This window comes from Molossus molossus, unplaced genomic scaffold (genome assembly GCF_014108415.1).
Source record: "Molossus molossus isolate mMolMol1 unplaced genomic scaffold, mMolMol1.p scaffold_m16_p_1, whole genome shotgun sequence".
Taxonomy (NCBI): Eukaryota; Metazoa; Chordata; class Mammalia; order Chiroptera; family Molossidae; genus Molossus; species Molossus molossus.
In genome coordinates, this window is record NW_023425344.1 from 218,902,042 (window position 1) to 218,914,868 (window position 12,827).

General features: G+C 57.5%; 1 protein-coding gene across 1 annotated transcript in view; it reads left to right on the plus strand.

The window, feature by feature from the left end:
• Positions 1 to 12,827, plus strand: part of PLEKHG3 (pleckstrin homology and RhoGEF domain containing G3) — a 43,323-nt gene that overhangs the window by 26,103 nt on the left and 4,393 nt on the right. The window contains exons 2-17 of the mRNA XM_036260268.1: positions 215 to 619; positions 1,654 to 1,751; positions 2,862 to 2,931; positions 3,250 to 3,296; positions 3,405 to 3,555; positions 3,647 to 3,778; positions 4,011 to 4,193; positions 4,383 to 4,475; positions 4,732 to 4,818; positions 5,052 to 5,085; positions 5,871 to 5,969; positions 8,433 to 8,522; positions 8,891 to 8,929; positions 9,348 to 9,370; positions 9,884 to 10,237; positions 10,733 to 10,846. Of these exons, the coding sequence (XP_036116161.1) occupies positions 254 to 619; positions 1,654 to 1,751; positions 2,862 to 2,931; positions 3,250 to 3,296; positions 3,405 to 3,555; positions 3,647 to 3,778; positions 4,011 to 4,193; positions 4,383 to 4,475; positions 4,732 to 4,818; positions 5,052 to 5,085; positions 5,871 to 5,969; positions 8,433 to 8,522; positions 8,891 to 8,929; positions 9,348 to 9,370; positions 9,884 to 10,237; positions 10,733 to 10,846 (1,980 nt within the window). The 5' untranslated portion in view covers positions 215 to 253. The remainder of the gene's footprint in view (positions 1 to 214; positions 620 to 1,653; positions 1,752 to 2,861; positions 2,932 to 3,249; positions 3,297 to 3,404; positions 3,556 to 3,646; positions 3,779 to 4,010; positions 4,194 to 4,382; positions 4,476 to 4,731; positions 4,819 to 5,051; positions 5,086 to 5,870; positions 5,970 to 8,432; positions 8,523 to 8,890; positions 8,930 to 9,347; positions 9,371 to 9,883; positions 10,238 to 10,732; positions 10,847 to 12,827) is intronic.

A 12,827-nucleotide genomic window follows, 5' to 3' on the forward strand; every position in this document is an offset into this window, starting at 1 on the left:
TTAGCATTTTAACCATTTTTAAGTGGCATTAAGTCCATTCGCATTGTGCATTGGTCACCACCAATCCATCCACAGGACTTGTATCTTGCGACACTGAAACTCCATCTATTAAACAACAACTACCCGCCCCACCCACCCACCCACCTGTGGATGCTACCCTTTTACTTTCTGCTTCTGTCCGGACTCAAAGTTTGGCGTTTTGTCTCCTGCCCAGAATCCCCCCGGAGTGCCCCCGCCAGGCAGCGATGCCAGGATGCCCGTCTCTGCCTCTCTCCGCCAGGACGGCAGCCAGGAGCGACCCGTGAGCCTGACCTCCAACGTGAGCCTGACCTCCAACGCGTCCTCATCAGGCTCCTCTCGAGACAGCCGAGGCACCATGGAGGAGCCCAGTGGCCCTGAGCCCTTGGCCACGAACGGGGCAGGCTCCCCACGCAGCCGGCACCCCCCGAACAGTAACAACAACTCCAGCAGCTGGCTGAACAGGAAGGGACCCCTTTCCCCATTCAACAGCCGGGCAGCGGCGGCGCCGGGGCACAAGCTGAGCTACCTGGGCCGCGTGGTGCGGGAAATCGTGGAAACGGAGCGCATGTACGTGCAGGACCTGCGCAGCATCGTGGAGGTGAGGCCTGCGGCGGGGGAGGGGAGCACCTGCCCACTTCCTCTCGGGCCAGCCTTGGCCGCCCACTCTCTCGAGTAAACCCGTGGCCACCCCAAGGACAGTTCTCTCTGACATTTTCATCCCGGAAGCTCTGCTTCCATGGGCTGGTGGGGAATCCTAACATCTCCCACCCCGGGGAAGCTGCACACTGCTCACTCAGACCAGTCGCTCCCACCAGCAGAACACACTGCAGGTCCCCAGGGAGTAGGCACCCTTGGCAGGGACGGAAGGGACCCCTGTGCTCTGGACCCTGCCTGTCTGCACCCAGATCCCTCCTCTGTTGTTTCTGGTTGTGGGGTCTTAGCTCCGGGGTAACACCCAGAGCGGCAGGTCCCTCATTTGTAAAATGAAGATGCCCCTGCCTCGCAGGGCTGAGTAGGTGAAGCGTTGCCCACGGTGCAGGGCACAGGAAGGTGGCAGTGTGGCTGCTGCCCTGGAAGCCGGCAGCCGCGGAGGGAGGTGTACTGGTTTTCCAGGGCTGTTGTAACAAATTACCGCAATGCAGGGTTTAAGACGCAGGAATTCATTCTGTCTCGGTTTAGGAGGCCAGAAGGTAGAAACCAAGAGGTTGGCAGGGCTGTTCCTTCTGGAGGCTCCGAGGGGGGATGTGTTCCAGGCTTCTCCTAGCTTCTGGTGGTTGCTGGCCTCCTCGGCGTTCCTTGGCCTGTAGATGCGTCACCCCAGGCTCTGCCTCCCTCTTCACATTGTCTTCTGTCTCTTCGTGTCCCCTTGTAAAGGACACTGGTCATTGGATTTAGGGCCACCCTGAATCCAGTACGATATCATCTTGAGATCCTTAACTGGTTACATCTGCAAAGACTCTATTACCAAAAAGGTCACGTTTGAGGTTCCTAGTGGGTGTTAATTTTTGGGTGGAACTCTCCAACCCAGTATAGTAGGTGATAAGGCAGTAAAACGAGGTACAGAAATGAGGCGTGGAGGGGGCCCAGGGTCGTGCCAGGAGGGGCTGGGCTCTGATGCCTCTCTCCACGCAGGACTACCTCTTGAAGATCATCGACACACCCGGGCTGCTGAAGCCAGAACAAGTCAGCGCCCTCTTTGGGAACATAGAAAACATCTATGCACTGAACAGGTAGGAGTGGGCCTGACATGCACTTTGTTCCCCCTGTGAGCCCCATCTTGGACCTAGGGGTCCTGGATGTCCCTGGTCCTGTGGGCCCTGGTCTGTGAGGGTGGGAAGGGTGGCCCATCACTGTACAATATGTAGTTAGCCCCCTGCAGGGGAGAGGGCGTGTGGGGCCATGTATCTGAGGCCACGTGCTCGTTGGGTTCAGCCTGGGCCAGTGCCCCTCAGAGGACTGTGGGCCCTTGACTGATGCTCTTCCCTCTGTCCCTTGTGGCCTCTTTGTCCTCTCATCTATGTCTCCCACTTGCACATCTCTTAATTTCTTCTCCATCTTCCTGTTACCACTTGGGAAGTCAGGGCTCCTTGGAGGTGATCTCACCCATTAGGGGAGCACAGGTCAGGCCAAACATGATGGGGGAGGCTGAACAAGACCTGGCAAGGGGCTGCTTCCGGGCAGAGGGGCCCCTCGAGGACCCACAGTGTGCTGCCTGGGCCCATAGATGCCCCAGAGGAAGGGCGCTGGTCAGGAGGAGCGGAGTTTGAAGGACCAGTGTTGGTAATTCAGGAGGAACCTTACCTCAGGCCCTTTAAGATGGGCAGGGAGACTTCCTGCTGTGTAAGCTGGAGACCGCTGGGAGGGTTGGGAAGAGGGGGGAGCACCCTTTCGAGGGTTTCCTATAGTGCCCCCATCTAAGAAGGGGTGCTGGGACTCATCTCTTTCCTTTTACTGCCTCCTTTTGAACTGGGGGCCTTGGTTCTTTTGTGAGTCCCTGTCTCTTCTTTCTCCTTTAATCTCTGCTTTTGTGTATTTGACTCCTTCTGCCTGCAGAGGAGCCGTGTCCTCCTGAGGTGGGTACTGGTGTCCCTTCTTCCTCTTGCTGAGCATGTGGGTCTCCTTTGCTGCCCATTTTTGCAGTGTGGCTGGATGCTTTCTGTGGTTGCTGCCCTGGGCAGGGCTCACTTTGAGAATAGAAGCCCCAACTCTTTGGCATGACACCAGGGCTGGCTGTGTATCGTGTATCTGGGCACCAGGAGGTTGGGGAGGGGGCATGGTGTGTTGGGAAAAGTGGAGGCCTTGAGGGGTCCAGGGTCTGATGACCACTCTCCCTCACCCAGCCAGCTACTCAGAGACCTGGACAACTGCAATAGTGACCCCGTGGCTGTGGCCAGCTGCTTTGTGGAAAGGGTAAGAAGGGCTGGGTCCTCACCTCTGCCCTCTTCTGCTGGGGGCTCACTGGGACGGGAACTCTCGCCTTCATGGGGCATCTGAGCCCTGGGTACTCCTCCAGGTGTCCTGTCTGGAATGAGGAGGGTCTTCTGGGTGCAGCCAGGAGTTGCTGGGTGGAGGGCATATTCCAGACAGATGGGTAGAAAGATAGATTTGCAGACACTCAGGAAAAGGGGGACAGAGTTGCTCTGGGGACCAGGGACATGTCTTTGGTATACCTGGGTTTACATGTCAATGGGAGTCTCCCTGAAATCACTATTTTTTGTTTCTGTTTAGAGTCAAGAGTTTGATATCTACACCCAGTATTGCAACAACTACCCCAAGTGAGTAATTGGGGTGGAGAGGGGAGGCTGATCCATTTGGTGAGTCTGGAGCACCCCACCTCCCCATCTAGGCCTTCCCAGGTGGTGACAGCCCCTTCCCACTCCCAGCTCGGTGGCCGCCCTGACGGAATGCATGCGGGACAAGCAGCAGGCCAAGTTCTTCCGGGACCGGCAGGAGCTGCTACAGCACTCACTGCCCTTGGGCTCCTACCTGCTAAAGCCAGTCCAGCGCATCCTCAAGTACCACCTGCTGCTCCAGGTAACCCAAGGGTCCTCTGAGTACAGGGGTGGCTGGGGGATGGGTGGACTCTTGAGTCTGTGGGCTGTCTAAGCCCATGGGTCCCATGCAGGAAATTGCTAAACATTTTGATGAGGAAGAGGATGGTTTCGAGGTGGTGGAGGATGCCATTGACACCATGACCTGCGTGGCCTGGTACATCAATGACATGAAGAGGAGGCATGAGCACGCTGTTCGGCTCCAGGTGCCCGGGGCTGGTGATGGCAGGAGCATGCCAGAGTGGTTGGGGGTGTGGGGCTTGGAGAAGGAGTCTGGCCGCCCTGCGGTGGTTAGCTGAGGGGTGGTCTCCGTGTGGGGCAGGCTTCTGTAGGGAACTCAGCAGTGGCTGGATTTTCAGGAGCTTTCTGGAGACCTGTAGGGTCCCCAGCAAGGTGATGAGAATCCTGACCCTTGGGGTTGGGTCTTCTCTGCTGCAGGAGATTCAGTCGCTGCTCATTAACTGGAAGGGGCCGGACCTGACCATCTACGGGGAGCTTGTCCTGGAGGGCACATTCCGCGTGCACCGTGTGCGGAATGAGAAGACCTTCTTCCTCTTTGACAAAGCGCTGCTCATCACCAAGAAGCGGGGCGATCACTTCGTCTACAAGGGTCACATCCCGGTAACCAGGCTGCTGCCATCTCCTCCGCCCCTTCCCTCCTTGCCCTCTTCATGGCCCCACGGCAGTGTGGGCGCAGCTCCCTCCCCCTGTGATCACTCTCCCTGCCTGCCCAGACGACCTCGAGGGGCTGGGGCCCAGGTTAGCTCCTTCGCCGTCCTTGTGCTTGACTGCCCTCTCCCTCCGCCCCAGTGCTCCTCCCTGATGCTGATCGAAAGTACCAGAGACTCCCTGTGCTTCACCGTCACCCACTATAAGCACAGCAAGCAGCAGTACAGCATCCAGGTGAGGGGCGGGCTGGGCCGGGGACTGGGGCTGGGCCACACCTGCCTCTCCCACCCCTGAGCTGCGCTGAGCCTCGGGGTCTCCCTCTGGAAGCCAGAAGTCATTGTGGGCACCTCTCAGGTGCGTGCTGACGCCTCCGAGTGATCTCGTAGAGGCCAGCTTTCCACCTCCACCTCCGCCCTGCTCACACGCTCGGCCCACGTCATGTGCCTTCAGGCCTGTGATAACCCCTGGCCCCTCCCTTGGCTCCTCCCAGGCCAAAACAGTGGAGGAGAAACGGACCTGGACTCACCACATCAAGAGGCTCATTCTGGAGAACCACCACACCACCATCCCACAGAAGGTGCTCTCCTGGGGCGCCCCCACCCCAGCTCCTGATGGGGTACAGGGAGAGGGTGTCCTTCAGAGCCAGCTGTGGGGTCCACCAGGGCCTCGTTCTCTGGACATTGACTCCACAGAGCAGCTGGGGTCAGTTCAGCAGAGCACTGTGGGGCGTCCTCACGCAGCAAGAGTGAGTGCACGCGGGGAGGCACGGCACCTGGCCAGGCCGTAACCGGTGGGCTTCTTCCCTTCCAGGCCAAGGAAGCCATCTTGGAAATGGACTCCTGCTGTGAGTGTGCCCTTTCTGCTGCTCTGCCCCAGACTGTGCGTCCGTCTAGGTCAGGTTGCAGCTGGGGGGGCAGGGAGTACCAGGGAGCTCCTTGAGTTACGGCCTAGGCTCTCCTGTGAGCCCAGGGGCATGGCGCTGCTGATGGGTGGGCTTGGTGCCTGTGCTCCCAGTGCCCGGTGCTCCCAGTGTCCTGTGCTCACAGTGCCCGGTGCTCCCAGTGTCCTGTGCTCACAGTGCCCGGTGCTCCCAGTGCCCGGTGCTCCCAGTGTCCTGTGCTCCCAGTGCCCGGTGCTCCCAGTGTCCTGTGCTCCCAGTGTCCTGTGCTGCCAGTGCCCGGTGCTCCCAGTGTCCTGTGCTCCCAGTGTCCTGTGCTGCCAGTGTCCTGTGCTGCCAGTGTCCTGTGCTCCCAGTGCCCGGTGCTCCCGGTGTCCTGTGCTCCCGGTGCCCGGTGCTCCCAGTGCCCTGTGCTCCCAGTGTCCTGTGCTCCCAGTGTCCTGTGCTGCCAGTGCCCGGTGCTCCCGGTGTCCTGTGCTCCCGGTGTCCTGTGCTGCCAGTGCCCGGTGCTCCCAGTGTCCTGTGCTCCCAGTGTCCGGTGCTCCCAGTGTCCGGTGCTCCCAGTGCCTGGTGCTCCCAGATGGAGTTTCATGGAAGAGGGAGAAGAGGGAGCTTTGGAGGCCTCTGGCCCCTGGGGTTGGGGTGGACAGCAGAGGTGTGGTTGGGTATGGTCAGAGTCTAGGCCAAGGCTGTTAGTGTCCCAAAGGCCTCATTGTCTCTCCTGGGTGCAGATCCCAATCGGTACCGCTACAGCCCAGAGCGCCTGAAGAAGGCTTGGTCCTCCCAGGATGAGGTGTCCACCCACGTGCGCCAGGGGCGCCGGCAGTCTGGTAAGGGAAGGGCTAATGGGCAGAGAGACACCTTCATAGGATCCTTGACCAGGCGGAGGACCGTCTGCAGCAGCATTTGGGGCTGGCTCTTACCTCCCGAAATCCTGTAAGGGCAGGGTGGGCGTGTGCAGAGCGTCCGCTCTGTGCTGCCCTCCACCAGGCGCCTTCTCACCCCCTTCCCGCGGCCCTCAGAAGGCCGTGCACTCAGGCCGTGGCGCCTTCTCAGCCACCTTCCCGCGGCCCTCGGAAGGCCGTGCACTCAGGCCGTGGCGCCTTCTCGCCCACCTTCCCGCGGCCCTCGGAAGGCCGTGCACTCAGGCTGTGGCGCTTTCTTGGCTCCCCTGCGATCTCAACCTCCCTTCTTCGCTGCTCCCAACACTGGGAGTCAGCCAGGAGCAACGCTCGCCCGGACGTCATGGGCGGGCCCCAGCCCAGTCGTGGAACAGAGCAGAGGCAGGACGTGGGGGAAACAAGTTAGACTTCAAGTGGCATCAAATCCAGACGGGAAATATTTACTTTGGGTCTCAGGGAAAAGTTCCATTTTCCTCTCCTGGGTTTTCCATGACTGGGCTTGCTACTATGTACTTGGAGTTACTGGAGTGAATCGTCTGTTGAAAAGAGAAAACCTTGCTTTTATTCCTAGCTCTCCTGGTGATGAGTGTGTTTTGTACATCTGTTTTCACGCTGCCCTCAGTCCGAGGCCCAGGGACCGATTTGGCTTCAGCCAGGTCTCTGCCAGACATATTCATGTGGTAGGGGGTGGGGTGAGAAATGTCTGAGAGACCCCTGGAGAGATTCGGGCGTGAGTGGGAGTGGTGTCCTGGCTTGGATCTCCACAGCGCACTGGGCTCTGATTGGCCGTGACGCAAGGGTCCCTTGAATAACTGTGTGGATTGATGCGTGAACCGAGTGATCTCTGGAAAGCGTTTGGGTTTTATTTTGTTTGGTATTGCTCCCAGTGGATCTTGAACCCTAGGCAAACTTGTCACAGTTGCAGAATTTTATGTTGCCATATGTTAAAAGCCCCAAATGGGTGGTGGTAACGTTGTAAGTCTCCAACTTCCTCTTTTCCTTTCCTTTCATCTGTAATCCTCTTCCTGTTCCTCCAGCACTCCCCCTTCACCTGCTGTCGCTTTTTTTTTTTAATTTTTGTTTTTCTTTATTAGCGAGAGGGAGAGAAACATCGACGTGAAAGGGACACATCGATTGGCTGCCACCTACATGACCCCAACCAGGGCCGGGGACAAACTGCCACTGAGGTTCATGCCCTTAGCAGGAACCGAACCCGGATCTCTCTGGACTGCAGGCCGACGCTCTAACCACTGAGCCAAACCGGCCAGGGCTGCCATCACTTTAAGTCGGAGGCTCCCGGCACATGGCCATGTTCAGTGAGTGACGGCGGTGCTGGTAGTAGTGATACTCTCTGTCATGTCAGCATCCAGACTAGCTCTCAAAGCACTTATGAAATGAGCCATTTTAGAGCTTACGTTTCCATGTGGCTGAGATTTTAGCCTGGAAACTCTAAAAGAGTTGGGTATCATTTGTGTGCTTGTTTTTGTGTTTTAGTTTTAACTATTATGAAAGAGACATCTTTCTAAAATCAGACTTCAGATTCTTTTAAAATAGAGGATGCTGGCCACAGTGAACTCCTTTTCCGAAGTCAGTGCAGGGGCCTCGCTGTGGGATAGGAACTGCTAGGCTCTCCAGGCCTGGGGGGAGGGGGGCAGGGGGCATGCGTTGCCGTGGAGACAGCTGTGTGCCATGCTGTGCCCATCTTTATGCCGACGAGTGTTTGTTCTTGTCTGATGTAGTGTGCTTGCCTGTAGTATCCCTTCTTCCCCCTTCGATGTGTTGGAAATCAGTCTGTTGAAGGTGTGGGAAGCATGTGTAAGAGCAGGCCAGGAAGTAGTTGAGAGGGGAGGACGCGAGGGCCTGCTCTCAGCCAACTGATCTGGCTGCCTCTGGGCCTTTTCTGCTTCCTACTTCCAGAGAATGGGCAGATAAGTAAAATTTATGGACACGTAAAGTACTACATTAAAATAAAATTTATGGACACGTAAGGTACTACATTAATACTTGACACTTATTAAATGGTCTTGATTGTACGTTCTAAAATGAGAGTTGAGTGTTTGTTGAAAACAATTGGATGTTTACTTATATTGTGCAGTGTGTGTGTGTGTGTGTGTGTGTGTGCACACTTCTTGCTGAAAAGTTTTTCTGTATGTTCCTCTGCCCAGGAACAGTTAAGAGACCTCGGTAGATTTTCCCTTGGCTACAAGTTTATCGTGGGCCTCCCACTTAAATGCCAAGGACAGTATGGGCCAAGACCAAGGCTCTATAGACAGGTCCCTTGACACATGTCCTCTTGCTCCTGCCGGCCTGTCTCAGGTCTGTCCCCAGAAAGGCTGGAATGCAGGGTGGGGACCATCAGCCTAATGGATGTGTTTTGTGTCCTGTCCCCAGAGCCTGGTCAGCCCCTGTGCAGCCGGGCAACACTCCCCAGCAGGCAGCGAGGCATCGTGGTGCCAGGCCTTGAGGGCCGTAGAAAGTCGGGTGCGACCTCTGCTTCCAGCTGGGGTGCTGAGGGGGCTTGGCCTGGGCTGTACCTACGGTGCAGATGTGCTCATTGCAGGGAAGGTGGGGCTTGAGGTGTGGCCTGGACCTCCAGACCTAGGGCTAGTTGGCCTGAAGGGGGCGGTGTGGGCTGTGGCTCCTTGGGTGAGCTGAGCCCAGGACGGGGGGAGTGGGCCTGCCTCCCTCTATGGGTAGGTGTGTGGGCTGTCTCCTTTAGGGCCCTTGGGTGGAGGGCAGGCCCCAGTGAACTTTGAGCTGGTGATGGGCTGGTGGCGCTGTGGGCTTGGGAGCAGGCCAGGCCCAGCTAAACCGGCCCACACTGACAGCCCATTCGCTCTCCTCCGCAGAGCCAACCAGGCACCTGCTCAGGCAACTCAGCGACAAAGGTGAGTGTGAGGGGTGACAGCCATTAGGTGAGCTCTAGGGCAGGGGCAGGAAGGTGACAGAGGTAACCATCTGGGTGGGGGTGTTGAGGACAGTTTGAGGGGACTCTGTCTCGATTCCTCCCGGGAAGTGGGCCTTGCCCCTTGCCATCTAGGGAGGAGACTTGAGCCCCCACCCCCCACTCCTCTGACCCTGTCCTGGGGCAATAGCAGGAGCAAGTGACACACACACACACACACACACCTGCTCCTGTTCTGTCATTCCTTGGGAAGGTGAAGGTTCTGGGAATAGCAGCCCCCAGAGAGGTCTTTCCCAGGGGACTCTAGTCCTCTGGCCACTATGAAGAGGCTCTTTCTCCTGTTTACTCATCTCCCCTCCCTTCCCCCTCCCCCATGTGCTGGGACTCCGTGGTGGTGGCAGCAGCCAGAGTGGCAGGAATGAAGGTAAGGCTGTGGGCAGAGGGACTGGCCGGGTAGAGGAGGGGGCCTGCCCAGGTCAGCCCCTGGCCCCGTCAGCCCTCATTGTCTCCATTCACTTAACAAATACCTACAAGCACCTCCTTGCACCAGGCCCTGTCATCAGGGTCGCCGATGAAGGAGCCGTGGCCTCTGCCCCAGTGACCCTTCTGTACCCTTTTCCTGGAATGGCACCCTGGTGGTGGCCTGGCCAGCCTGGATCATCTCTTATTTTTCCCTCTCTCTGGGGCAGGCAGGCCTCTCCGGGGCTGGAGTTCCTAACCCAGTCCAAGCTTTCCCAGGTCCCAACTTCCTACCATGAGAACCCTCCCCCTGCCCCCTCCCCCCACCCCACCCCCTCCAGTGCTCACTGGGCACCAGTGGAGACCAGGGGTTGGGATCTAGATGGGGATCTCTGTATAAAGCCTCCCACCCCCAGCCACAGGCAGGAGGAGGGGTGTTGCCCAGAGGCGGTCACGAGGGCTCCTGTGCTCTGACCAGCATGCAGGCAGTGCTGGCGCTCTCCTGGACTCCGGGCCGCCCTCCCGTGCTCGGGCCCTGCAGCCGGAGGCTCAGGGGGCTGCCCGGGAGGAGCAGGAGGAGGAGGAGCAGGAGGAGGTGGTGGAGGAGGACGAGGAGGAGGAGGCCTTTCAGGTCACTCTGGAGGACCTGGCAGGGCGAGAAGGCAGCAAGAAGGGGTCTGGGCCAGAGCCCCCAGGCTCAGAGGAAGAGGAGGAGGAGGAGGAGAGCCTGGCAGTGGCGGAGCAGGTAGCCGACTTTGCCAGCTCCCTGCTGGCCGCCCTCCACTGCTGGCACTATCGGGCCAACGCTTTACTTTTCTCCCGGGGTGCTATGGTGAGGTGTCTCTTTGATCTCCCCTCCTCCTTGCATGTTCCCTGGCATGTGCAAGCTCATGTCCATCCTAGAGTCCCCTCCCCTGCCCCCTCCACCCCTCTGGCCTCGTTCCTTTACTTCTGCCATCAGCACTTCTTAACCCCTCACTGTCACGCCCTGGTGAGCCCCTGGCATGCACTGTTCCAGTACTGGGCGTCAGCTAGCATGCCACCCAGCACGCATGACTAATGGGGTGGGGGTGGTGGGGAAGGGGCGAAGGGAGCACACAGCAGGGCTAGAAGGGTCAAGGGGGTTGGGCTTTTCTGAGGCCACGTGCCTGGCAAGGATCTGTGTCCCCAGACCTGGCAGTTCAAGTGGACTCTGGAGTGGCTCAGGTCCAAGGCTGGCCTTCAGCAAAGCCCCCCCCAGGGCTCAGAAAGTGGCCCGTGTTGGGATGCAGAAGGGACCACCTCCCAGTTGTTCTGGGAGCTGACGACTGCCCTCTGCTTGCTGCAGGGGAAGGGGCGCAGGGAGTCTGAAGGCCCCAAGAGCTGCAGGAGGCCCGGCGGCCGGTCTCCAGCCAGTGCTGAGAAGTGCATGAGCTTCGAGTCCGTCTCCTCCCTGCCTGAGGTGAGTGCCAGCAGGCAGGATAGTGCACAGGTGCCTGGAGCCCAGATCTCCGGGTCTGCGGGTGGGCTTTCAGACATGGGCCGTCCCATTGGTCCCATGGGAACAGGACTCGTGCCCCTCAGGAAGCCGGTCTGGTCTGTGGCACATGGTTTGGTGAGCAGACTGCCCTTTTCTATGAATTAGGAAGAGGTGCTCCTTCCTTTGGGCAGATGTAGTCCTTTGCGAAGGGAAACAGCAAAAGTGACCCGATTTTATGTCCTCTCAGCCAGGCCTCCTTGTGCAGGCATAAGGCCCTGCCCCTGCCAGCAGGCCAGAGGTTTAAGTCACACCTGAGCCCACTGGGGCAACGGGTAGCCTATTGATACCCACCTCACACCTCCTACATGCCTGATGTTCATGTATCCGTCTTCTCTGCGACAGCTCTAGCGGGGAGAAGGAGGCTCAGAAAGGTTGAGTGATGTGCCTGACACTGGGCAGCATCTGAGAGGCAGAGCTGAGATCATGACTCAGAATCCCACACTCTTCTTCCCGCCCCGCACCCCCTGCCCCCACGCTGCCTGGAACGGAGGCCTTTGCTTTCCCAAAGTTATAAGAAAAATGTGTTCACGAGGCCTAGACCCCCGGGTGGGCCTCACAGCCAGGATAAGACTAGGTGACATTGGATAAAAGTCTAGAGTGGTGCTGTCCAGAGATAACAGAATGCAAGCCACACATGCAATTGTATTACTTTTATTTTTATTTTATTATTATTTTAAAATGTGTTTTTATTCATTTTAGAGAGAGGAAGGGAGAGGGAGAGAAATAGCAATGTGAGAGAGAAACATTGATCGGTTGCCTCCTGCATGTACCCTGAGCAGGGACCGAACCCGTAACCCGGGGATGTGCCCTGTCTGGGAATTGAACCGGTGATCTTTTGGTGCATGAGATGACCCTCAGCCAACTGAGCCACACTGGCCAGGGCCATGTGTGTAATTTTATTTTATTTTTTTTTAAATATGTTTTTATTGATTTTTTCAAAGAAAGAGGAAGGACGGGAGAGCGAGAGAGAGAAACATCGATGTGACAGAGAAACATCCATTGGCGGCCTCCTGTACGCCCCCCACTGGGGATCAAGCCTGCAACTCAGGCTTGAGCCCTGACTGGGAATTGAACCAGGACCTCCCAGTCCATGGGACGACGCTCAGTCCACTGAGCCACACCAGACAGGCCACATGTGTAATTTTAAATTGTCTAGTAACCACATTTAGAAAATCATTAGCCCTTGCCTGGTAGCGCAGTTTTCCCTCCCCCACCCCCCTGCTCTTTCCCCCTTTCTCCTTCTCCCCTTTCCTCTCTAAAATAAAGGAAAAAATAATTTAATCCAGCAAGTCCAAATTGTTATTTCAATATGTGATCAATATGAAAAGCTATGCATGAGATGCTTTGTACTCTTCTTTGTATGAAGTTTTTGCACTCCGGTGTGTATTTTACCCTCACGCTGTTTGCAGTGCGGACTAACCACGCTGCAGTGCTCAGAAGGCACGGAGCCGGCGGCTACTGCTGCCGGACGGTGCCGGCTGAGGTCGTGGGCCCTGCTTCCCATTCTGGACTAGATCATGGGAACCAAGTTGATTGCTCAGAATGTAGTGTTTGCTCTTACCTTCTTCCCCTGGCCTCTCTGGAAAGCTGCCTGTACCAGCCAGTTTTGTGGTTCATGTGACTTATAAGGTGGTCAAGAGGGAGCCCTCAGATTTGCTCCCCTCCTTGCCCATCTGCTGGGCATATGTAGGGTCATTCGCAGGAGCCGCGTCCCTGTCTCGCCCTCTGACAGGATTCCCACATGTGGTCTTGCTGCCCTCTGGACCCCGAGCCACACGGAGGCCCTGGCCCCCTCAGGGAAGTTGGAGTGGTCTCTTCTGCAGCTCAGGCCTGGGTTTGGACCTAGAACAGCACCTGTGTGGGGGCCTCTAGGGCAGAGGGAGCTGCTCCTATTGGGCAGAGA